Source organism: Phyllobates terribilis, unplaced genomic scaffold (genome assembly GCF_046119375.1).
Source record: "Phyllobates terribilis strain yellow unplaced genomic scaffold, ASM4611937v1 Scaffold_3__8_contigs__length_932513732, whole genome shotgun sequence".
In the NCBI taxonomy this organism is placed as follows: domain Eukaryota; kingdom Metazoa; phylum Chordata; class Amphibia; order Anura; family Dendrobatidae; genus Phyllobates; species Phyllobates terribilis.
In genome coordinates this window covers 291,911,031-291,938,362 of record NW_027362763.1, presented here as the reverse complement: position 1 = coordinate 291,938,362, position 27,332 = coordinate 291,911,031, and the positions used below count along the sequence as shown (strand labels likewise).

Below are 27,332 nucleotides of genomic sequence, written 5' to 3'. Positions count from 1 at the left end.
TAAGTATAGGTATGAAAGATTAAGTATAGGTAAGGATAAGTAAAAAAAAAAGTATAGGTACAAAATGGTTAAGTATATGTAAGAAAGGATAAGTATATGGCATAAACATATACATATACACACAGGCTTTGGTATAAATGACTACACCCCCTTTGAAAAGTAAGATTTTAATCAATGTCTCACTGAATGCAAGAATAATTTTCAACATTTTTACAAGACTGACTTTGATAGCATAAAACTAAGGTTAATAATACAACTTTCATTACAAAATCTTCAGTTCTACTCAAATTAGTTGATGCAAAAATGAAAACACCCCACATAAAAGCTACTACATCTGGTATTTGTACGACCATGATTTTTAAGAATCGCACCAAGTCTTCTAGTCATGGAATGAAGAAGATGGCGACATATTCCACCATCTAACTTTTTTTATTTTTCAACAATTACCTCTTTTAGAGCCTGGATGCTGGATGGAGAATAACGCTTAACTTGTCTCTTCAGAATTCCCAATAGGTCTTCAGTTGGATTCTGATCAGGAGACATACTTGGCCTCTGAATCACGTTCACCCTGTTCTTCTTCAGAAATGCAACAATAACCTTAGATGTGTTTTTTTTATCAAAATCATGTTGGAAAAGCTCACATCTACTAAGGGCACGGGGTGATTGTAGCATATTCTCTATCAATATAGGGCAGTACATCTGTAAATTTAGGATACTCTCAATTAATTGTAGCTCACCGACACCAGAAGCACTCATGTAACCCCACATAAGGACACTGCTACCACTATGTTTCACTGTAGGCACCATGTATTTAGAAAAATGTATTTAGTAAAATGCCTGGAGCCTAAAGTGGAACATGTTGGTGGCAGTGTCGTTATGTGAAGATACATGGGTTCTGCTGGAGTAGGGGAATAACAGCTCGTGGAGAGTATTTTAAATTCACAGAAGTACTGCCACTATACAGTACATGTACAATCTATATTAAAAGAGTAGATGCAACCTTCATTCCGTGCCCTTGGTAGACATGCTCTTTTCCACCATGACAATGATCTAAAACACACATCTGTTGCATTTCTGAAAAAGAACAGGGTGAGCGTGATTTAGTGTCTCCTGATCTTAACCCAATCAAACACCTATGGGGAATTCTGAAGAGACAAATTGAGCAGCATCAATCACCATCCAGTGTCCAGGCTCTAAAAAAGGTCAATTTCTAGAACGGTAAAAAACATAGATGTTGCAATACGTCATCGGCTTGTTCATTTCATGCCTAAAAGACTTGCTGTTGTTTTTAAAAATTATAGAGGTCATACATAATACTAGATGTAGCAATTTTGATGTGGGGTGTATTCATTTTTGCATCAACTAATTTAAATAAAACTAAAGATTTTGTAACGAAGGTTATATTATTAACCTTATTTTCATACTATGGGTTAATAAAATGTTATATGAAACTAAGTCTTGAAAAAATTGGAGACTGTTCTTGTATTCAGTGAGACACTGATTAAAATCTTATTTTTCAAAGCTTGTGTACTCAACATATGCAGAGAACTGTATATATATGTATATATATATGTATGTATATATATATATATATCTCAACACTAACAAAAAGTCAGGGTGCCAGGCTTCCCAGGTAAAGATCAAGCCTTAAATAGAACAAGTTAAATGGAGGCAGCACACCAGTTGAAAAAGTGAAAAAAGTGCTATTTATAAGTCCATGATGGTGACGTTTCGGTCCTAAGTGAGAACCTTTTTCAAGCAGTACAGAAGTGCATGTGCATACCTTATGAAGAAAAAATTTGCTTGAATAATTAGCAGACGCCATGTTGCATTTGGGGAGCCCCTGATGTGCCTAAACAGTGGAAACCCCCCACAAGTGACACTATTTTGGATGATGTGTCCTGTCAGAGCTGTCTCTCTGCACCGAACCCACAGCGCTTGCAGGACCCTGGGGGTCCTGAGGGCTGCGGGACCACTAACCATTCATAAATGTCGGCGCTGCACAGAGCCCAGGCAGCGCCAACATTTATGTACAGTGGGCAGTCTGGAAGTGGTTAAAATTCAATAAAATAAGAAAAAAGGATACTTATAGATAAGGATAAGCATGTTTAACGTTTGATAAAACATTTTTTTTAAAAAAGGATAAGCATATGGAAGAAAGGAAAAGTATAGGTAAGAAGATAAATGTAGGTACAAGAGGATACATATCGCTGAATATAGGTACGAAAGGATCATTATAGGCAAGTAGTGATAAGTATAGGAAATAAAAGAATAAGTATAGGTAAGCTAAAATAAGTATAGGTAAGAAAGTGTATGCAAATGTATGTAAGTACTAAGTAAGAATAAGTGTAGATAAAAAAGAATAAGTATAGGTATGAAAGATTAAGTATAGGTAAGGATAAGTAAAAAAAAAGTATAGGTACAAAAAGGATAAGTATATGTAAGAAAGGATAAGTGTATGGAATAAACATATACATATACACACAGGGTTTGGCATAAATGACTACACCCCCTTTGAAAAGTAAGATTTTAATCAATGTCTCACTGAATGCAAGACTAATTTTCACCATTTTTACAAGCCTGACTTTAAAAGCATAAAAGTAAGATTAATAATACAACTTTGATTACAAAATCTTCAGTTCTACTCAAATTAGTTGATGAAAAATGAAAACACCCCACATAAAAACTACTACATCTAGTATTTGTACGACCATGATTTTTAAGAATCGCACCAAGTCTTCTAGGCATGGAATGAAGAAGATGGTGACATATTCCACCATCTAAATTTTTTATTCTTCAACAATGACCTCTTTTAGAGCCTGGATGCTGGATGGAGAATAATGCTTAGCTTGCCTCTTCAGAATTCCCCATAGGTCTTCAGTTGGATTCTGATCAGGAGACATACTTGGCCTCTGAATCACGTTCACCCTGTTCTTCTTCAGAAATTCAACAATTACCTTAGATGTGTTTTTTTGATCATTATCATGTTGGAAAAGTACACGTCTACTAAGGGCACGGGGTGATTGTAGCATATTCTCTATCAATATAGGGCAGTACATCTGTAAATTTAGGATACTCTCAATTAATTGTAGCTCACCGACACCAGAAGCACTCATGTAGCCCCACATAAGGACACTGCTACCACTATGTTTCACTGTAGGCACCATGCATTTAGAAAAATGTATTTAGAAAAATGCCTGGAGCCTAAAGTGGAACATGTCTGTGAAAGTGTCGTTATGTGAGGAAACATGGGTTCTGCTGGTGTAGGGGAATTACAGTTTGTGGAGGGTATTTTAAATTCACAGATGTACTGCCACTATACGGTAGATGTACAATCTATATTAAAAGAGAAGATGCTACCCTCATTCCGTGCCCTTGGTAAACATGCTCTTTTCCACCATGACAATGATGTAAAACACACATCTGTTGCATTTCGGAAAAAGAACAGGGTGAACGTGATTTAGTGTCTCCTGATCTGAACCTAATCAAACACCTATGGGGAATTCTGAAGAGACAAATTGAGCAGCATCACTCACCATCCAGTGTCCAGGCTCTAAAAAAGGTCAATTTTTGAATGATAAAAAAGACAGATGTTGCAATATGTCACTGGCTTGCTCATTTCATGACTAGAAGACTTGCTGTTATTTTTAAAAATTATAGAGGTCATATATAATACTAGATGTAGCAATTTTGATGTGGGGTGTATTCATTTTTGCATCAACTAATTTAAATAAAACTGAAGATTTTGCAATGAAGGTTATATTATTAACCTTACTTTCATGCTATGGGTTAATAAAATGTTATATGAAACTCAGTCTTGGAAAAATTGGAGACTGTTCTTGGATTCAGTGAGACACTGATTAAAATCTTATTTTTCAAAGCTTGTGTACTCAAAATATGCAGAGAACTGTATGTGTATATATATATTTATATATATATATGTATGTATCTATATATATATCTCAACACTAACAAAAATTCAGGGTGCCAGGCTTCCCAGGTAAAGATCAAGCCTTAAATAGAACAAGTTAAATGGAGGCAGCACACCAGTTGAAAAAGTGAAAAAAGTGCTACTTATAAGTCCATAATGGCGACGTTTCGGTCCTAAGTGAGAACCAGTAGTGCATGTGCATAACTTATGAAGAAAAAATTTGCTTGAATAATTAGCGGAAGCCATGTTGCATTTGGGGATCCCCTGATGTGCCTAAAGAGTGGAAACCCCCCACAAGTGACACCATTTTGGATGATGTGTTCTGTCAGAGCTGTGGCTCTACACCGCATCCACAGCGCTTGCAGGACCCTGGGGGTCCTGAGGGCTGCGGGACCACCAACCGTTCATAAATGACGGCGCTGCACAGAGCCCATGCAGCACCGACATTTATGTACAGTGGGCGGTCTGGAAGTGGTTAAAATTCAATAAAAATAAGAAAAAGGATACTTATAGATAAGAATAAGCTTGTTTAACATTTAATAAAACATTTTTTTAAAAAGGATAAGCATATGTAAGAAAGGATAAGTATAGGTAAGAAGTTAAATGTAGGTACAAGAGGATACGTATCTGTAAATATACGTACGAAAGGATCATTATAGGCAAGTAATGATAAGTATAGGAAATAAAAGAATAAGTATAGGTAAGCTAAAATAAGTATAGGTAAGTATTGGTAAGAAAGTGTATGCAAATACAGGTAAGTATTAAGAAAGAATAAGTGTAGGTAAAAAAGAATAAGTATAGGTATGAAAGATTTAGTATAGGTAAGGATAAGTAAATAAAAAATAGTATAGGTACAAAAAGGTTAAGTATATGTAAGAAAGGATAAGTATATGGAATAAACATATACATATACACACAGGGTTTGGCATAAATGACTACACCCCCTTTGAAAAGTAAGATTTTAATCAATGTCTCCCTGAATGCAAGACTAATTTTCAACATTTTTACAAGACTGACTTTGATAGCATAAAAGTAAGGTCAATAATACAACTTTCATTACAAAATCTTCAGTTCTACTCAAATTAGTTGATGCAAAAATGAAAACACCCCACATAAAAACTACTACATCTAGTATTTGTACGACCATGATTTTTAAGAATCGCACCAAGTCTTCTAGTCATGGAATGAAGAAGATGGCGACATATTCCACCATCTAACTTTATTTATTCTTCAACAATTACCTCTTTTAAAGCCTGGATGCTGGATGGAGAATAATGCTTAACTTTTCTCGTCAGAATTCCCCATAAGTCTTCAGTTGGATTATGATCAGGAGACATACTTGGCTTCTGAATCGCGTTCACCCTGTTTTTCTTCAGAAATGCAACAATAACCTTAGTTGTGTTTTTTTGATCATTATCATGTTGAAAAGTACACGTCTACTAAGGGCACGGGGTGATTGTAGCATATTCTATATCAATATAGGGCAGTACACCTGTAAATATAAGATAATCTCAATTAATTGTAGCTCACCGACACCAGAAGCACTCATGTAACCCCACATAAGGACACTGCTACCACTATGTTTCACTGTAGGCACCATGCATTTAGAAAAATGTATTTAGAAAAATGCCTGGAGCCTAAAGTGGAACATGTTGGTGGCAGTGTCGTTATGTGAGGATATATGGGTTCTGCTGGAGTAGGGGAATTACAGTTCGTGGAGAGTATTTTAAATTCACAGAAGTACTGCCACTATACAGTAGATGTACAATCTATATTGAAAAAGAAGATGCTACCGTCATTCCGTGCCCTTGGTAGACATGCTGTTTTCCACCATGACAATGATCTAAAACACACATTTTTGCATTTCTGAAAAAGAACAGGGTGAACGTGAATTAGTGTTTCCTGATCTGAACCCAATCAAACACCTATGGGGAATTCTGAAGAGACAAATTGAGCAGCATCAATCACCATCCAGTGTCCAGGCTCTAGAAAAGGTCAATTTTTAGAATGGTAAAAAAAGATAGATGTTGCAATATGTCGTCGGCTTGTTCATTTCATGCCTAGAAGACTTGCTGTTGTTTTTAAAAATTATAGAGGTCATACATAATACTAGATGTATCAATTTTGATGTGGGGTGTATTCATTTTTGCATCAACTAATTTAAATAAAACTGACGATTTTGTAATGGAGGTTATATTATTAACCTTACTTTCATGCTATGGGTTAATAAAATGTTATATGATACTCAGTCTTGGACAAATTGGAGATTGTTCTTGTATTCAGTGAGACACTGATTAAAATCTTATTTTTCAAAGCTTGTGTACTCAAAATATGCAGAGAACTGTATGTATATATATATATATATATATATATATGTATGTATCTATATATATATATATATATATATATATCAACACTAACAAAAAGTCAGGGTGCCAGGCTTCCCAGGTAAAGATCAAGCCTTAAATAGAACAAGTTAAATGGAGGCAGCACACCAGTTGAAAAAGTGAAAAAAGTGCTATTTATAAGTCCATAATGGCGACGTTTCGGTCCTAAGTGAGAACCTTTTTCAAGCAGTACAGAAATGCATGTGCATACCTTATGAAGAAAAAATTTGCTTGAATAATTAGCGGACGCCATGTTGCATTTGGGGAGCCCCCGATGTGCCTAAACAGTGGAAAACACCCACAAGTGACACAATTTTGGATGATGTGTCCTGTCAGAGCTGTCGCTCTGCACCGCACCCACAGAGCTTGCAGGACCCTGGGGGTCCTGAGGGCTGTGGGACAACCAACCGTTTATAAATGTCGGCGCTGCACAGAGCTCATGCAGCGCCGACATTTATGTACAGTAGGCGGTCTGGAAGTGGTAAAAATTCAATAAAAATAAGAAAAAAGGATACTTTTAGATAAGGATAAGCATGTTTAACATTTAATAAAACATTTTTTTTTAAAATGATAAGCATATGTAAGAAAGGATAAGTTTAGGTAAGAAGATAAATGTAGGTACAAGAGGATACGTATTGGTAAATATAGGTACGAAAGGATCATTATAGGCAAGTAATGATAAGTATAGGCAATAAAAGAATAAGTATAGGTAAGCTAAAATAAGTATAGGTAAGTATTGGTAAGAAAGTGTATGCAAATATAGGTAAGTATTAAGTTAGAATAAGTTTAGTTAAAAAAGAATAAGTACATGTATGAAAGATTAAGTATAGGTAAGGATAAGTAAAAAAACAGTACAGGTACAAAAAGGATAACTATATGTAAGAAAGGATAAGTATATGGAATAAACATATACATATACACACACAGGGTTTGTCATAAATGACCACACCCAGTTTGAAAAGTAAGATATTAATCAATGTCTCACTGAATGCAAGACTAATTTTCAACATTTTTACAAGACTGACTTTGATAGCATAAAAGTAAGGTTAATAATACAACTTTCATTACAAAATCTTCAGTTCTTCTCAAATTAGTTGATGCAAAAATGAAAACACCCCACATAAAAACTACTAGATCTAGTATTTGTACGACAGTGATTTTTAAGAATCGCAACACATCTTCCAGGCATCGAATGAAGAAGATGGCGACATATTCCACCATCTAAATTTTTATTCTTCAACAATGACCTCTTTTAGAGCCTGAATGCTGGATGGAGAATAATGCTTAACTTGTCTCTTCAGAATTCCCCATAGGTCTTCAGTTGGATTCTGATCAGGAGACATACTTGGCCTCTGAATCACGTTCATTCTATTCTTCTTCAGTAATGCAACAATAACCTTAGATGTGTTTTTTTGATCATTATCATGTTGGAAAAGTACACGTCTACTAAGGGCACGGGGTGATTTTAGCATATTCTCTATCAATATAGGGCAGTACATCTGTAAATTTAGGATACTCTCAATTAATTGTAGCTCACCAACACCAGAAGCACACATGTAACCCCACATAAGGACACTGCTACCACTATGTTTCACTGTAGGCACCATGCATTTAGAAAAATGTATTTAGAAAAATGCCTGGAGCCTAAAGTGGAACATGTTGGTGGCAGTGTAATTATGTGAGGATACATGGGTTCTGCTGGTGTAGGGGAATTACAGTTTGTGGAGGGTATTTTAAATTCACAGATGTACTGCCACTATACAGTAGTTGTACAATCTATATTGAAAGAGAAGATTCTACCCTTATTCCGTGCCCTTGGTAGACATGCTCTTTTCCACCATGACAATGATCTAAAACACACATCTGTTGCATTTTTGAAAAAGAACAGGATGAAAGTGATTTAGTGTCTCCTGATCTGAACCCAATCAAACACCTATGGGGAATTCTGAAGAGACAAATTGAGCAGCATCAATCACCATCCAGTGTCCAGGCTCTAAAAAAGGTCAATTTTTAAAATGGTAAAAAATATAGATGTTGCAATATGTCATCGGCTTGTTCATTTCATGCCTAGAAGACTTGCTGTTGTTTTTAAAAATTATAGAGGTCATACATAATACTAGATGTAGCAATTTTGATGTGGGGTGTATTCATTTTTGCATCAACTAATTTAAACAAAACTGAAGATTTTGTAATGACGGTTATATTATTAAACTTACTTTCATGCTATGGGTTAATAAAATGTTATATGAAACTCAGTCTTGGAAAAATTGGAGACTGTTCTTGTATTCAGTGAGACACTGATTAATATCTTATTTTTCAAAGCTTGTGTACTCAAAATATGCAGAGAACTGTATGTGTATATATATATATATATATATATATGTATGTATCTATATATATCAACACTAACAAAAAGTCAGGGTGCCAGGCTTCCCAGGTAAAGATCAAGCCTTAAATGGAACAAGTTAAATGGAGGCAGCACACCTGTTGAAAAAGTGAAAAAAGTGCTATTTATAAGTCCATAATGGCGACGTTTCGGTCCTAAGTGACAACCTATTTCAAGCAGTACAGTAGTGCATGTGCATACCTTATGAAGAAAAAATTTGCTTGAATAATTAGCGGAAGCCATGTAGAATTTGGGGAGCCCCTTATGTGCCTAAAGTGTGGAAACCCCCCACAAGTGACACCATTTTGGATGATGTGTCCTGTCAGAGCTGTCGCTCTGCACCGCACCCACAGCGCTTGCAGGACCCTGGGGGTTCTGAGGGCTGCGGGACCACCAACCGTTCATAAATGTCGGCGCTGCACAGAGCCCAGGCAGCGCCGACATTTATGTACAGTGGGCTGTCTGGAAGTGGTTAAAATTCAATAAAAATAAGAAAAAAGGATACTTATACATAAGTATAAGCATGTTTAACATTTAATAAAACATTTTTTTTTTAAAGGATAAGCTTATGTAAGAAAGGATAAGTATAGGTAAGAAGATAAATGTAGGTACAAGAGGATACGTATCGGTAAATATAGGTACGAAAGGATCATTATAGGCAAGTAATGATAAGTATAGGAAATAAAAGAATAAGTATAGGTAAGCTAAAATAAGTATAGGTAAGTATTGGTAAGAAAGTGTATGCAAATATAGGTAAGTATTAAGTAAGAATAAGTGTAGGTAAAAAAGAAAATGTATAGATATGAAAGATTAAGTATAGGTAAGGATAAGTAAAAAAAAAAGTATAGGTACAAAAAGGATAAGTATATGTAAGAAAGGATAAGTATATAAAATAAACATATACATATACACACACAGGGTTTGGCATAAATGACTACACCCTCTTTGAAAAGTAAGATTTTAATCAATGTCTCACTGAACGCAAGACTAAAGGCCCTGTCACACATAACGAGATCGCTAGCGAGATCGTTGATACGTCACGGGTTTTGTGACGCAACAGCGACATCGCTAGCGATCTCGCTACGTTTGACCGGTAGCAACGATCAGGCCCCTGCTGCGAGATCGTTGATCGTTACAAAGCTCCCTGGACCATTCCTGGGTCGTTGCACTCCCGCTGGGCAGTGTGCATCGCTGTATTTGACACCTAGCCAACGACCTCGTCCAGCGATTCAGAACTGAGACACGTAGGCGTGTATAAATTGGACTATTCCGCGCCCCTCGTCCCCGATTGGTGGTCGCTACGGCGTTCTCATTTCCGGACGCGCATAAAGAAGGCAACAGAATAGCAATTCCGTCCTTTGTTTCTGACCTCGTGCTTTATTGCAGATCCTACCAGAGTTCTCCGGGCTGCTAATATCCGTTCATTGGACTAGTGCTGATTTTTGCGGATCATTGCAGCGTTCTCCAGCTGTGACTCCGCTTTGAACATATCAGACATCTTTAGTAAGGTAGGTATTGTTTGAGGTCTCAGATGCGTTTCCATTTTTATTCTTTTATCACATTTACTAATTATCTGTTATCTTTGCTTTTCAGGGAGGGAGGGCTTGGCTTCTATTTGTATATATATATATGTATGCTTTTGCATGGGCAGATATTTTAGGGGTCTCGTGCACATGCACCCACATAGCGCATTTTCTGTCATGCTCACTAACAGAATGGAATATGGTTTTCCATGATATTTTTTATATACAGTTTCAATACTTGTGTTAATTGTTTTGTTGAAAGTGTTCTCATCTTTTCATGTTATGTTTGCAGTTTGCACATCATGGACGACGGGCAGTGTGCTATTGTGGTTGCTGCATTGCTGGTTGAGGAAGCTCGGCGTCAAGATGAGGCACGAGAGCTACAGAGGCGTTCCAAATGAAAGCGTCGCATGTGGACCAGAGAGTGGCTGCAGAAGAGGTCTGAATTGTCCCACATGCAACTTGTAAGAGAGCTTCAGGAGAAGAATCCTCATGATTTCCGCAACTATCTGAGGATGTCAGAGGAATCTTTTAAAGAGTTATTGGAACGAGTTACGCCACGTATTCAACGGAAGGATACAGCGATGCGTGCTGCCATTCCGGCAGATGAAAGATTGGCAGTCACACTGAGATTCCTGGCCACCGGACGCTCATTCCAAGACTTGCATTTTTCTGCAGCCATTTCCAGGCCCATGCTCAGTGTTCTAATCCCGGAGACATGTAATGCAATTTACCACAGTCTACGTAGTTACATACAGTTTCCCAACACGGAGGAGGAATGGAAAAAGATTGCCTCTGATTTTGAGCAGCTGTGGCAGTTCCCTAACTGTGGTGGGGCTTTGGACGGGAAACATGTCCGAATCACTCAGCCACCAAATAGCGGATCCTATTTTTATAATTATAAGGGCTATTTCAGCATCATCATGATGGCCCTTGTTAATGCCAATTACGAATTTATAAATGTAGATGTTGGCATGAACGGCAGGGTTTCTGATGGTGGTGTTTTAGAGCACACACTTTTTGGAGAGCGATTGGACAACTGTGACCTACACTTGCCTCCCAACTCAGAGACTACAGGTAACCTTAATTTTGTTTTTGTCGGCGATGAAGCCTTCCCACTTCATCCCAATCTTATTAAACCGTTCCCCCAAAAAAGTCTTACCCAGGAAAGAAGAATTTTCAATTATCGTTTGTCAAGGGCACGTCGTGTTGTCGAAAATGCCTTCGGTATCATGGCCAACCGCTTCAGAGTTTTTCACACGCCAATTAACATGAAGCTTACATCAATAGACTCTGTTGTTTTGGCCTGTTGCACACTTCACAACTTTCTTCGTCGACGTGATGCAATTACGTACTGTCCGCCTGGCTTCGTGGACTCTGTGGACCTAGCCAATGGGGAAGTGGAGCTCGGTGAATGGCGTGCAAACAATCCTGTAATTGCAGGCCTTCAACCAGTGGGATATGGCAGAAACACCCAGGATGCGAAAACCAGCCGCGACAACTACTGCCAGTATTTTAACGGTCCTGGTGCTGTTACTTGGCAACATCAGAACTTATAGTGGGCAACTACTGACAATTATACACTACTTTCAGTTTTGTATTGATTTGTGTAATAAACTGTGTTTAACTTTGCAAAAGATTTGTTTATCATTGTTTCAATAGTAAGGGCCCGTATACACATACGTGTACTCCAGGGGCGGACATAGGAATCATGGGAGCTCATAGCAGAAGTTATAATTGGGACCCCCCCCACAAAAAAAAAAAATAAAAATAATAATTGTTGGGGACACAGAAGAGCAGATCCCACAACCTTCCAGCCTTTCTTCCTTTCTGAACTCCTAAATTACTCTTTCATAGCCCCATAAAAATGTGATGGAAATTGAGTAATGGAAATTGAGGAGTCGGTTTGGCTTATCGACTCCGCAGCCCTGTATACCAGGATGGGAGAGCACACAGTATAATGCAGCCCCCCATAGGGTAAAAGGCAGCCCCAGTCCTCCAGTATTATCAGTACTGACTGATTTACAAAAATATATAAATACATACTTACTACTCCAGAATGGGGGAGACTGCTATGGGGTCCGCTGGCTCACGGGCCCCCTACGGCCACGGGCCCCATAGCAGTTATGTGGCCTGCCACCAATGGTGGTACGCCACTGTTGTACTCGTCTGTATACATCCATATACACATCCATATACACATACATATTCAGATACATAAAAATCTACACCCATATCCACACTTATATACAGATAACCAGATATACACACACATACTCACAGACACAGAAGTATGCATACCTACATAAAAATATAGATACATATTTCTACATAAAACCACCTAAACACCAGTATTCCTGTGTGACCGTCACAATAGAGACACTGCTGCGTTCTACAGACGTCGCATTATCAATACAGCGTCTCTAGTCCGACACGCTAATAATTCAAGTCATAATAGGGTTCTCTAATAAACCGCGGGTTTATTGGTGACGTTCATGCGTCGTGGGCGTGGTTACCGACGTTCATGCGTCGTGGGCGGGTCTAACGACGTAGTTACGGCCTAGCTTATTAAGAGCATTATGGCATCCAGGGTCAGGGCATCTCCTTGGGGTGATGCTGAGGTGTGCTACCTTGTGGAGCACCTGGATGCACTTGATTATGAGTGCCATGTGCACTCTGAGCATCCAGTGCTCCATAAACAGGCGGTGCTGCAGAGGATCGGTCGGGGCCTGGTCCGCAGATTTGGGGTGCAGCGCTCTGCTACCCAAATCCGTAAAAAGCTGGCGGACCTGAAATATAGGTCTGCCGACCGAATCGTCAGCATCCGGTCACGGACCCTGCCCCGCCGTGGTGAGTGGTTTTAAAATATGTTAACACAATATATGGCAGCACATTAGTTACAACTGCAATCACCTTAGGTATCTAATGTTATTTGTTTTCCAGCGCCTGCAGCCCCAGAGCCCCCAAGGGAGTCACCTCCAGCCCTGGAGCCCCAGCAGCATTCCTCTGCCAGCTCGCCAGCATCACTCCGTGATATAGGTGCAGCTTCATCTTTCGGTAATGCTTTGACATAAAATACGGTCCATACAACTTGGAAAGTATAGGGCTGTCATGTACTATTAAGTGTTGTGTCTTTCTCTAGCCGGTGGTGCCAGGGGATCCGGGTGGTCCTTAAGCTCGTCATCATCCGAGCAACCTGAAAACCGTAAGTGTTAAATACCAAACATGTACCTGATAGGCTGTGTGCCCACGATGCGTTTTTTAAGGTGTTTCTGCAGCGTTTTTGCTGCTGTGGAAACGCATTAAAAGCGCATGGTAGAAGGTCTGCCATGTTCCCCAATGATAATCCGCATGTGCTGTGCACATGCTGCGGAAATTTCCGCTGCACATTATCATTGCGGAAAAAAACGCAGCACTACCAATTATTTTGCATAAGGTGGTTTTTTTGCGCCGCCATTGACTTGCATTATAATGCGCCAATTCCGCAATACTGCATCTGTACTTGCGTAATTAGCGCGTTCTAATGTGCGGATGGTACCCGGGAGTGGTGCATCGTGGGCACATAGCCTTAATTTGATGAATGTACAGAATTATTGGACTTTTAAGTTTAACTATTACCTCCGTAGAAATCCCAACACTACAAGATCTCCTGGCGTCACAACGGAGACTGAGTGAAGAGATCCACCAGCACGGAGTGATGCTGGCAAGATTTGTGGCAGCCCATGACCGTCACGGCAGCCAATAACTTATTTTTTGTTATGTAGTTGATATTATTTGGTTGGTTATATTTTTTATATTTTTATAAAAAAAAATTAGTTTATATCCACTATTGTCTACACTTTGTTACATCTAATCCTATCCTGTGTGATACTGCCTGACGGGTTGTGTATCTAATCCTATCCTGTGTGATACTGCCTGACGGGTTGTGTATCTAATCCTATCCTGTGTGATACTGCCTAAAGGGTTGTGTATCTAATCCTATCCTGTGTGATACTGCCTGACGGGTTGTGTATCTAATCCTATCCTGTGTGATACTGCCTGACGGGTTGTTTATCTAATCCTATCCTGTGTGATACTGCCTAAAGGGTTGTGTATCTAATCCTATCCTGTGTGATACTGCCTGACGGGTTGTGTATCTAATCCTATCCTGTGTGATACTGCCTAAAGGGTTGTGTATCTAATCCTATCCTGTGTGATACTGCCTAAAGAGTTGTGTATCTAATCCTATCCTGTGTGATACTGCCTGACGGGTTGTGTATCTAATCCTATCCTGTATGATACTGCCTAAAGGGTTGTGTATCTAATCCTATCCTGTGTGATACTGCCTAAAGAGTTGTGTATCTAATCCTATCCTGTGTGATACTGCCTGACGGGTTGTGTATCTAATCCTATCCTGTATGATACTGCCTAAAGGGTTGTGTATCTAATCCTATCCTGTGTGATACTGCCTAAAGAGTTGTGTATCTAATCCTATCCTGTGTGATACTGCCTGACGGGTTGTGTATCTAATCCTATCCTGTATGATACGGCCTAAAGGGTTGTGTATCTAATCCTATCCTGTGTGATACTGCCTAAAGAGTTGTGTATCTAATCCTATCCTGTGTGATACTGCCTGACGGGTTGTGTATCTAATCCTATCCTGTGTGATACTGCCTGACGGGTTGTGTATCTAATCCTATCCTGTGTGATACTGCCTAAAACAAGCAGTGCAGGGGCAGTAAAGCCCACTCCAAAGTCGGCTTTCACACCCTCCTGCTTATTGATGTTATCAGCTGAAGTTGTGTAGGGGCAGGAAAGCCGTCTGAAGTCGGCTTTAATAGCCGCCTGCAAATTGATGTTATCAGCTGAAGTTGTGTGGGGGCATGAAAGCCGTCTGAAGTCGGCTTTAATAGCTGTCTACTAATTGATGTTATCAGCTGAAGTAGTGTAGGGGCAGGAAAGCCGTCTGAAGTCGGCTTTCATTGCCGCCTACTTATTGATATTATCAGCTGAAGTTGTGTGGGGGCAGGAAAGCCGTCTGAAGTCGGCTTTAATAGCTGTCTACTAATTGATGTTATCAGCTGAAGTAGTGTAGGGGCAGGAAAGCCGTCTGAAGTCGGCTTTCATTGCCGCCTACTTATTGATATTATTAGCTGAAGTTGTGTGGGGGCAGGAAAGCCGTCTGAAGTCGGCTTTCACAGATGCCAGCTAATTCAAGAAGAAGAGAGAAGAGGAAAGAATAGGAACATAGTATGAAAACTATAAGGAAGACCTAACATGTTGATCCAGAGGAAGGCAAAAAAAAACCATGCTCCGTTTTGGGAAAAAAAATTCCTTCCTGACTCCACATACGGCAATCAGACTAGTTCCCTGGATCAACGCCCTATCAAGAATCTAATATATACAACCTATAATCTGAGTCAGACTCATAGTGCATGGTATGGCAGATCATTGCCATACCGTGCACCATGACTATGACCCCAAAGACTAAAAGAAGGGAAGTAGGAAGAGGAGGGGAAGAAAACCAGCTGTGAAGAAGACCAGAGGACACAGGGAAAAGACAGAAGACAGGTGATAAAGCCTGGAGCCGGAGGAGGAGAAGGGGAGGAGGTGATCACCAGCGGAGAGCAGGGATGGGAATAGACGGTAGAGAATGGAGGGGAGGGAACGGAGATTGGGAAGGGATCGGAGGGCAGGGGTGAGGGGTCCCACCCTCGGGAAGAGGTAAAGCAGAAAATAAGGCAACCAAAAAACATTTTTATTTCAATCAGGGTGAGATCAGAGGGCAGGGGTAAAGTTAAAAAAGAGGACAATAAACCTTGTTTTTATAAACAAACAAAAATATAAAAATTTTAACAATTTAAATAAGTATTAAATTAACAATATTTACAAAATGATAAAAAAAAATTGAAATGAAACATCACTACAGTTCTTCATATCGATTACCTGTATTTGTGTATCCGTGCCTGGGGGAAACAAAAGAATCAGAACACATGGGATACTGTGGGGGGGGGGCAAGGCTTTGTGGACGCCGGATCCTCTGCACTGGTGTGCTGTGAAGTGGGTCCGGCCTATGGGTCCAAGAATGTTGTTGAAAATGGCCAGGGTCAATCAGAGTATGTACAGTAGACGTTTCATTAAGTTCACCGGCTGCCGCTTTATTTAAAGTCTCAAACATGACCCTTTCTGCATGCGCCCTCTGTCGGTCATCCAGCCTCTGTAGTCTCTCGCCAGCATATGTTGCAAAGCTGTCCCGCTTGGCCTGGGTCTGCAGAAGTAGAATCTTGTTCGCCAGAGATACTAGATCTGGCGATGGCGGCAAGCTGGCCTTTCTTTTCCTTGATTTTCTCTGTCGCCGAGGCACAAGGTCTTCACTTGTAGAGGCCATAGGGTCTTCATTCACCGATGCCATAGGTTCCTCATTCCTTGACATAACACTCGCCTCCTCCATACCACGTTCCGTAGCCGAGATGTCGTCATCTTGCCAATGGTGCTGTGGGAACACAAAAATAAAGTTAAGATTTGGTTACAACATCCAGCAGGTATGTTATGACCAGCATGGGTACACGTGCACTAAAAAACAAATATGAGGGGCGGCTAAACTAGGGCATGTACATTGAAAGTATAAATGCTATTTACAGGGAAGCAAAGAAGGTACTTACATCTTCAACAGGGGAGTCAGTCCGTATGTCGGGGTCTTCTTCCGGGGTCTGCCGTATCGTACACACCATTCGCCGAGGTAGCTCCTGGTCACGGGTGAAGGCAAGCAAATCATAATACCATAATGTCGGCACATAAACCTCATCTGTGCCGGTACCTGACTTCTTTGATTTCTCCACCCGGTTGAGTTCTTTCTTATATACGGTACGTAGACCCTGGATCTTTCTCTTCACCAGCTCTTCATCCACCTTCTCGTTGGGGCCATGCCTTTTAAAGAGGGAAATCAATTGCTGGTAGGCCTCCCTCTTTTTCTCTCTATTGCAGTAGTCTGTTGATTTTATTTGCCAAAGGCACGGCAGGGAGCGGTAGAGGTCAATCATTTCCCTCACAAACTCTTCACTTTTGAAAGCCATCTGAAAAGGATAGCAATACAGTGAGCATACATGAAACATTTTCAAACAAAGTAAAAAGTACTACACACCATTTGCTGACTAAAAATGGCCTCCAATATATAAGCAAATATATACTTATTGAGTGTGATAAAAATCCACTAAAATAACTTACCGTGGAAACAAAGCAATACAGTGCCTGAAAAACCCAAAAGTCAATGTTCAGTCACAGCTGAAGAAAATCCACAAATGAATGGAATCACAGCAGTAGATCGCAACTAGGATCCAAAAATCAGGACGCTGACAAGGCTTCAACAAATCCCAGATGGACGAAACTTGCCCGGAGAACACTGCTACGATCCGAAAGCAAAGCGCAGATAGGAACAAGGGAGCGGAATTGCCCCAACGTCGCCTTTTTAAAAACCCCCGGCCAATCAGAACGCAGTAGCGTCCACCAATCGAAGATGAGTGGGCGCAGAAAGGTAATTTTATGTACGCCTTTCTGTCACAGTACAGTCCCTCAAAGTGTGTATCGTTGAGTGTGGATCGTTGAAATAGCTGCTGTGTGACAGCGTCCCAGCGACCAATGAGATCGTTAGTTAGATCGCTGGGGCGGCCGAAATCGTTGGCAAGTTTACATGTTTGACGGCTCCCGAACGATCTCTCCAGCGATCTCAAAACTGTGACGTAGTAACGATCTCGCTAGCGATCTCGTTATGTGTGACAGGGCCTTAATTTTCAACATTTTTACAAGACTGACTTTGATAGCATAAAAGTAAGGTTAATAATACTACTTTCATTACAAAATCGGCAGTTCTACTCAAATTAGTTGATGCAAAAATGAAAACACCCCACATAAAAACTACTACATCTAGTATTAGTATGACAATGATTTTTAAGAATCGCACCACATCTTCTAGGCATGGAATGAAGAAGATGATGACATATTCCACCATCTAACTTTTTTTATTCTTAAACAATGACCTCTTTTAGAGCCTGGATGCTGGATGGAGAATAATGCTTAACTTGTCTCTTCAGAATTCCCCATAGGTCTTCAGTTGGATTCTGATCAGGAGACATACTTGGCCTCTGAATCACGTTCACCCTGTTCTTCTTCAGAAATGCAACAATTACCTTTGATGTGTGTTTTTGATCATTATCATGTTGGAAAAGTACACGTCTACTAAGGGCATGGGGGGATTTTAGCATATTCTCTATCAATATAGGGCAGTACATCTGTAAATCTAGGATACTCTCAATTAATTGTATCTCACCAACACCAGAAGCACTCATGTAACCCCACATAAGGACACTGCTACCACTATGTTTCACTGTAGGCACCATGCATTTAGAAAAATGTATTTAGAAAAATGCCTGGAGCATAAAGTGGAACATGTTGGTTGCAGTGTCGTTATGTGAGGAAACATGGGTTCTGCTGGTGTAGGGGAATTACAGTTCGTGGAGTGTATTTTAAATTCACAGATGTACTGCCACTACTCAGTAGATGTACAATATATATTGAAAGAGAAGATGCTACCCTCATTCCGTGCCCTTGGTAGACATGCTCTTTTCCACCATGACAATGATCTAAAGCACACAACTGTCGCATTTCTGAAAAAGAACAGGGTGAACGTGATTTAGTGTCTTCTGATCCGAACCCAATCAAACACCTATGGGGAATTCTGAAGAGACAAATTGAGCAGCATCAATCACCATTCGGTGTCCAGGCTCTAAAAAAGGTCAATTTTTAAAATGGTAAAAAAGATAGATGTTTCAATATGTCGTCGGCTGGTTCATTTCATGCATAGAAGACTTGCTGTTGTTTTTAAAAATTATAGAGGTCATACATAATACTAGATGTAGAAATTTTGATGTGGGGTGTATTCATTTTTGCATCAACTAATTTAAAGAAAACTGAAGATTTTGTAATGAAGGTTATATTATTAACCTTACTTTTATGCTATGGGTTAATAAAATGTTATATGAAACTCAGTCTTGGAAAAATTGGAGACTGTTCTTGTATTCAGTGAAACACTGATTAAAATCTTATTTTTCAAACGTTGTGTACTCAAAATATGCAAACAACAGTATGTGTATATATATATATATGTATGTATCTATAAATATATATCAACACTAACAAAAAGTCAGGGTGCCAGGATTCCCAGGTAAAGATCAAGCCTTAAATAGAACAAGTTAAATGGAGGCTGCACACCAGTTAAAAAAGTGAAAAAAGTGCTATTTATAAGTCCATAATGGCGACGTTTCGGTCCTAAGTGAGAACCTTTTTCAAGCAGTACAGAAGTGCATGTGCATACCTTATGAAGAAAAAATTTGCTTGAATACTTAGCGGACGATATGTTGCATTTGGGGATCCCATGATGTGCCTAAACAGTGGAAACCCCCCACAAGTGACACCATTTTGGATGATGTGTCCTGTCAGAGCTGTCGCTCTGCACCGCACCCACAGCGCTTGCAGGACCCTGGGGGTCCTGAGGGCTGCAGGTCCACCAACCGTTCATAAATGTCGGCGCTGCACAGAGCCCAGGCAGCGTCGACATTTATGTACAGTGGGGGGTCTGGAAGTGGTTAAAATTCAATAAAAATAAGAAAAAAGGATACTTTTAGATAAGGATAAGCTTGTTTAACATTTAATAAAACATTTTTTAAAAAAAGGATAAGCACATGTAAGAAAGGATAAGTATAGGTAAGAAGATAAATGTAGGTACAAAAGGATACGTATCGGTAAATATAGGTACGAAAGGATCATTATAGGATGGTAATGATAAGTATAGGCAATAAAATAATAAGTATAGGTAAGCTAAAATAAATATAGGTAAGTATTGGTAAGAAAGTGTATGCAAATATAGGTAAGTATTAAGTAAGAATTAGTGTAGGTAAAAAAGAATAAGTATAGGTATGAAAGATTAAGTGTAGTTAAGGATAAGTAAAACAAAAAGTATAGGTACAAAAAGGATAAGTATATGTAAGAAAGGATAAGTGTATGGAATAAACATAAACATATACACACAGGCTTTGGCATAAATGACTACACAACCTTTGAAAAGTAAGATTTTAATCAATGTCTCACTGAACGCAAGAATAATTTTCAACATTTTACCAAGACTGACTTTGATAGCATAAAAGTAAGGTTAATAATACAACTTTCATTACAAAATCTTCAGTTCTACTCAAATTAGTTGATGCAAAAATGAAAACACCACACATAAAATCTACTACATCTAGTATTTGTGCGACCATGATTTTTAAGAATCGCACCAAATCTTCTAGGCATGGAATGAAGAAGATGGCGACATATTCAATCATCTAACTTTTTTTATTCTTCAACAATGACCTCTTTTAGAGCCTGGATGCTGGATGGAGAATAATGCTTAACTTGTCTCTTCAGAATTCCCCATAGGTCTTCAGTTGGATTCTGATCAGGAGACATACTTGGCCTCTGAATCACGTTCACCTTGTTCTTCTTCAGAAATGCAACAATAACCTTAGATGTGTTTTTTTGATCAAAATCATGTTGGAAAAGTACACATCTACTAAGGGCACGGGGTGATTGTAGCATATTCTCTATCAATATAGGGCAGTACATCTGTAAATTTAGGATACTCTCAATTAATTGTAGCTCACCGACACCAGACGCACTCATGTAACCCCACATAAGGACACTGCTACCACTATGTTTCACTGTAGGCACCATGCATTTAGAAAAATGTATTTAGAAAAATGCCTGGAGCCTAAAGTGGAACATGTTGGTGGCAGTGTCATTATGTGAGGATACATGGGTTCTGCTGGTGGAGGGGAATGACACTTCGTGGAGGGTATTTTAAATTCACAGATGTACTGCCACTATACAGTAGATGTACTATCTATATTGAAAGAGAAGATGCTACCCTCATTCCGTGCCCTTGGTAGACATGCTCTTTTCCACCATGACAATGATCTAAAACACACATCTGTTGCATTTCTGAAAAAGAACAGGGTGTGCGCGATTTAGTGTCTCCTGATCTGAACCCAATCAAACACCTATGCGGAATTCTGAAGAGACAAATTGAGCAGGATCAATCACCATGCAGTGTCCAGGCTCTAAAAAAGGTCAATTTTTAGAATGGTAAAAAAGATAGATGTTGCAATATGTCGTCGGCTTGTTCATTTCATGCCTAGAAGACTTGCTGTTGTTTTTAAAAATTATAGAGGTCGTACATAATACTAGATGTAGCAATTTAGATGTGGGGTGTATTCATTTTTGCATCAACTAATTTAAATAAAACTGAAGATTTTGTAATGAAGGTTATATTATTAACCTTACTTTCATGCTATGGCTTAATAAAATATTATATGAAACTCAGTCTTTTATAAAATTGGAGACTGTTCTTGTATTCAGTGAGACCCTGATTAAAATCTTATTTTTCAAAGCTTGTGTACTCAAAATATGCAGAGAACTGTATGTGTATCTATATATATATATATCAACACTAACAAAAAGTCAGGGTGCCAGGCTTCCCAGGTAAAGATCAAGCCTTAAATAGAACAAGTTAAATGGAGGCAGCACACCAGTTGAAAAAGTTAAAAAAGTGCTATTTATAAGTCCATAATGGTGACGTTTCGGTCCTAAGTGAGAACTTTTTTCAAGCAGTACAGAAGTGCATGTGCATACCTTATGAAGAAAAAATATGCTTGAATAACTAATGGATGCCATGTTGCATTTGGGGAGCCCCTGATGTGCCTAAATAGTGGGAACCCCCCACAGGTGACATCATTTTGGATGATGTGTCCTGTCAGAGCTGTCGCTCTGCACCACACCCACAGCGCTTGCAAGACCCTGGGGATCCTGAGGACTGCGGGACCACCAACCGTTCATAAATGTCGGCACCGCACAGAGCCCAGGCATCGCAGACATTTATGTACAGTGGGCGGTCTGGAAGAGGTTAAAATTCAATAAAAATGAGAAAAAAGGATACTTATAGATAAGGATAAGCATGTTTAACATTTAATAAAACATTTTTTTTAAAAGGATAAGCATATGTAAAATCTAGTTTTTGCATCTCCAAATGCAACATGATATCCGCTAACAAATTGTCGGCTCAAATTGTTAGCGGATATCATGTTGCATTTGGAGAGTCCCTGTGTGCCCAAACATTGGAGCTCCCCCACAAGTGACCCCATTTTGGAAACTAGACCCCACAAGGCACCTATCTAGATGCATAGTGAGCACTTGGAACCCCAGGTGCTTCACAAATTGATTCATAAAAATGAAAAAGTGTTTTTTTTTTCACTTTTTCATTATTACGAATCAATTTGTGAAGCACCTGGGGGTTCCAAGTGCTCACTATGCATCTAGAAAGGTGCCTTGGGGGGTATAGTTTCCAAAATGGGGTCACTTGTGGGGGAGCTCCAAAGTTTGGGCACAGAGGGGCTCTCCAAACGCAATGTGGTGTCCGCTAACAATTTGAGACGATTTTCCATTCAATTTGTTAGCAGATACCATGTTGCATTTAGAGAGTCCCTGTGTGCCCAAACATTAGAGCTCCCCCACAAGTGACCCCATTTTGGAAACTAGACCCCCCAAGGCACCTATCTAGATGCATAGTGAGCACTTGGAACCCCTAGGTGCTTCACAAATTGATTCGTAAAAATGAAAAAGTGTTTTTTTTTTCACTTTTTCATTATTACGAATCAATTTGTGAAGCACCTGGGGGTTCCAAGTGCTCACTATGCATCTAGAAAGGTGCCTTGGGGGGTCTAGTTTCCAAAATGGGATCACTTGTGGGGGAGCTCCAAAGTTTGGGCACAGAGGGGCTCTCCAAACGCAATGTGGTGTCCGCTAACAATTTGAGCCGATTTTCCATTCAATTTGTTAGCGGATACCATGTTGCATTTAGAGAGTCCCTGTGTGCCCAAACATTGGAGCTCCCTCACAAGTGACCCCATTTTGGAAACTAGACCCCCCAAGGCACCTATCTAAATGCATAGTGAGCACTTGGAACCCTTGGTGCTTCACAAATTAATTCGTAAAAATGAAAAAGTGTTTTTTTTTTCACTTTTTCATTATTACGAATCAATTTGTGAAGCACCTGGGGGTTCCAAGTGCTCACTATGCATCTAGAAAGGTGCCTTGGGGGGTCTAGTTTCCAAAATGGGGCCACTTGTGGGGGAGCTCCAAAGTTTGGGCACAGAGGGGCTCTCCAAACGCAATGTGGTGTCCGCTAACAATTTGAGCCGATTTTCCATTCAATTTGTTAGCGGATTCCATGTTGCATTTAGAGAGTCCCTGTGTGCCCAAACATTGGAGCTCCCCCACAAGTGACCCCATTTTGGAAACTAGACCCCCCCAAGGCACCTATCTAGATGCATAGTGAGCAGTTGGAACCCCCAGGTGCTTCACAAATTGATTCGTAACAATCAATTTGTGAAGCACCTGGGGGTTGCAACTGCTCACTATGCATCTAGATAGGTGCCTTGGGGGGTCTAGTTTCCAAAATGGGGTCACTTGTGGGGGAGCTCCAATGCTTGGGCACACAGGGGCTCTCTAAATGCAACATGGTGTCCGCTAATTATTCAAGCAAATTTTACAATCAAAAAGTCAAATGGCGCTCCTTCCCTTCTGAGCCCTATAGTGCGCCCAAACAGTGTTTTTTCCCCAAATATTGGGTATCTGCGTGCCCAGGGGAAATTGCACAACAAATTTTGCGGTCCATTTTTTCTTGTTACCCCTGTGAAAAAAAAAAATTGGGTCTAAAGTAACATTTTTGTGAAAAAAGTTAAATGTTCATTTTTTTCTTCCACATTCAAAAAATTCCTATGAAGCACCTGAAGGGTTAATAAAGTTCTTGAATGTGGTTTTGAGCACCTTGAGGGGTGCAGTTTTTAGAATGGTGTCACTTTTGGGTATTTTCTGTCATAAAGACCTCTCAAAGTGACTTCAAATGTGATGTGGTCCCTAAAAAAATGGTTTTGTAAATTTTGTTGGAAAAATGAGAAATCGCTGGTCAACTTTTATCCCTTATAGCTCCCTAACAAAAAAAAATTTTGGTTCCAAAATTGTGCTGATGTAAAGTAGACATGTAAGAAATGTTATTTATTAACTCTTTTGTGTGACATATCGCTCTGATTTCAGGGCTTAAAAATTCAAATTTTGAAAATTGCAAAATTTTCAAAATTTTCGCCAAATTTCCATTTTTTTCACAAATAAACGCAAGTGATATCGAAGAAATTTTTCTACAATCATGAAGTACAATATGTCACGAAAAAACAATCTCAGAATCAGGGGGATCCGTTGAAGTGTTCCAGAGTAATTACCTCATAAAGTGACAGTGGTCAGAATTGTAAAAATTGGCCCGGTCATTAACGTGCAAACCACCCGCGGGGCTTAAGGGGTTAAGCAAGAATAAGTGTAGGTAAAAAGAATAAGTATAGGTATGAAAGATTAAGTATAGGTAAGGATAAGTAAAAGAAAGGATAGGTACAAAAAGGATAAGTTTATGTAAGAAAGGATAAGTATATGGAATAAACATATACATATATACAGGGTTTGGCATAAATGACTACACCCCCTTGGAAAAATAACTTTTTAAACAATGTCTCACTGAATGCAAGACTAATTTTCAACATTTTTACATGACTGACTTTGATAGCATAAAAGTAAGGTTAATAATACAACTTTCATTATAAAATCTTCAGTTCTACTCAAATTAGTTCATGCAAAAATGCAAGCACCCCACATAAAAACTACTACATGTAGTATTTGTACGACCATGATTTTAAGAATCGCACCAAGTCTTCTAGGCATGGAATGAAGAAGATGGCGACATATTCCACCATCTATTTTGTTTTATTCTTCAACAATGACATTTTTTAGAGCCTGGATGCTGGATGGAGAATAATGCTTAACTTGTCTCTTCAGAATTCCCCATAGGTCTTCAGTTGGATTCTGATCAGGAGACATACTTGGCCTCTGAATCACGTTCACCCTGTTCTTCTTCAGAAATGCAACAATAACCTTAGATGTGTGTTTTTGATCATTATCATGTTGGAAAAGTACACGTATGTATGTATCTATATATATATATATCAACACTAACAAAAAGTCAGGGTGCCAGACTTCCCAGGTAAAGATCAAGCCTTAAATAGAACAAGTTAAATGGAGGCAGCACACCAGTTGAAAAAGTGAAAAAAGTGCTATTTATAAGTCTGGTATAAGTGATGAGATTAATTTATTCTTTGGGTCGGTGTGATTACAGAGATACCAGATTTATATCGGGTTTTTATGACTGACAACTTCATCTGAATTGTTTTGTTTAAAATTCATTGTGGTAATGTCTAGAAGCAAAATTAGAAAAATGTTGTCTCTGTCCAAATATATATGGACCTAACTGTATATATATATATATATATATAGTGATGTGAGGCTACCCCGCGCGTGCGCCGTGACGTGAGGCTCCCCCGCGTGTGCTCCGTGTCATGAGACTACCCCGCGTGCACCGTGTCGTGAGGCTCCCCCACACGTGCGCCGTGTCGTGAGGCTCCCCTGCGCGTGCTTCACTGACTGTGCGCAGGAGCAGCATGTCACGGCACACACGCGGGGGAATCGCACGTCAATGCGCACACGCAGGTACCCCATTCACATTACACATTACCTGCGCTTGCGCAATGGGACAAACATGCTGACAGCGCTGGAGAACAGATTGAAAGTGCGCAAGAGTGGAATAAAGATTCAAATTGACTGAATGAGCAACTACGTTATAAGTATATAAAGTGATTTTAGCAAGTGACTATAGCAGTGATTTGCATCGAAAAAGCATGTTAGTGATGCACATAACATCACTAACAAGAACCTGGGGACAGTTTAAGTTAGAGAAGTGACATGACAGGTTCCCTTTAAGAAGGCCCATTCCCGATAATCGCCCAGTGTAAGTGTGCCCTTAGTTAGACATAAGCTATAAAGATAAGATAGAAAAATATGTATTAGATATGTAAACGTATAAAATATTCCATGTAAAGCTGTGACAGGGCCCATCCAGAGCTGACACTGCAGTGAACCAGGGATTAGCCGATCGCCAGTACTTGGGGTCAGGAAGGAATTTTTCCCCACACGTTGGGTTGTTTTGCCTTCCTCTGGTTCACATCAGTTTTATGCAATACATCCTATAAATAGCACTTGATAATTAAATTAAACTAAATTTGATAATAGATAAGAATAAAGATGAATAAACTCTAGTCATTGTGTCTGTGTCTTCTTTATATGCTGTTCTCTCTGCTGAGACTATTATTTTAATTTTGGACTTTTGTAGTGAATGTTACAAATGGCCAAGGAATTAAGAGTTAATCGTTTTTTTTTTGCAGGGAGTTGGGTCACGTGATCTCGCTGGCGATTCTTTCCCATCATGACAGTGATGTTCTGGCCATCTGTCATATGGCTTTCCCAGACTAAAGTCACTGCCCCAATATGCAGCAGATCATCAATCACATGTTGTACATGGGATAGGGCTACTATCATCAGCGACTGCTCTTTACCCCAGTGTAGTCTCCTCCACTGATGTCCCCGCCACTAATGTCCCCGCATATTACAGATCATGTAGAGGACGGCCATATTCCATAGTCACTGTACTTACCCCGCAGTAGCTCCACACCATGCACCATGTCAGGAGCCTCCAGCCCATCACATATGGAAAGGTGAATCTGGTGCAAGGGGATGTAATGGGAATAGAATATATTAGTGCAGCAAGAGATGTATTCAGAGGATATAGATGGAGAAGGGAGGCGTCGTTGGCCTTACAGAACATGGAGGTATAGTGGCAGGATAAAGATGGTGGGAACGGGATGCCACAATGTAAAGATGTAATTGTAGTAAGCTAAACTAGCAACATGACCACAAGCCTGAAAACCAATGCATGGCATGTACCCAGGATAATGTGAGCAGAAACAAACACCAAAGCAAGAAATATTGCATTGAAATAATTTCCAACACAAAATCTTTTCAGGTTAAGAGTTTTTCGATTCATAGAAAACCCCTTTAAGCATGAAACAGCCTAATACAAAGGGTATTTCTTCCATAAATAGTTA

The 27,332-nt window shown here is 39.6% G+C and overlaps 1 protein-coding gene across 1 annotated transcript; it reads right to left on the bottom strand.

The window, feature by feature from the left end:
- Nucleotides 1-16,129: 16,129 nt before the first annotated feature.
- Nucleotides 16,130-17,612, bottom strand: LOC141258534 (uncharacterized). Its single transcript, XM_073673514.1, has 3 exons — nt 17,431-17,612; nt 16,869-17,279; nt 16,130-16,699 (listed from the first exon to the last, which is right to left on the bottom strand). The coding sequence occupies exons 2-3, from the start codon at nt 17,277-17,279 to the stop codon at nt 16,130-16,132; spliced, it is 981 nt and encodes a 326-aa protein (XP_073529615.1). The 5' UTR covers nt 17,431-17,612.
- Between the last annotated feature and the right edge of the window lie 9,720 nt (nt 17,613-27,332).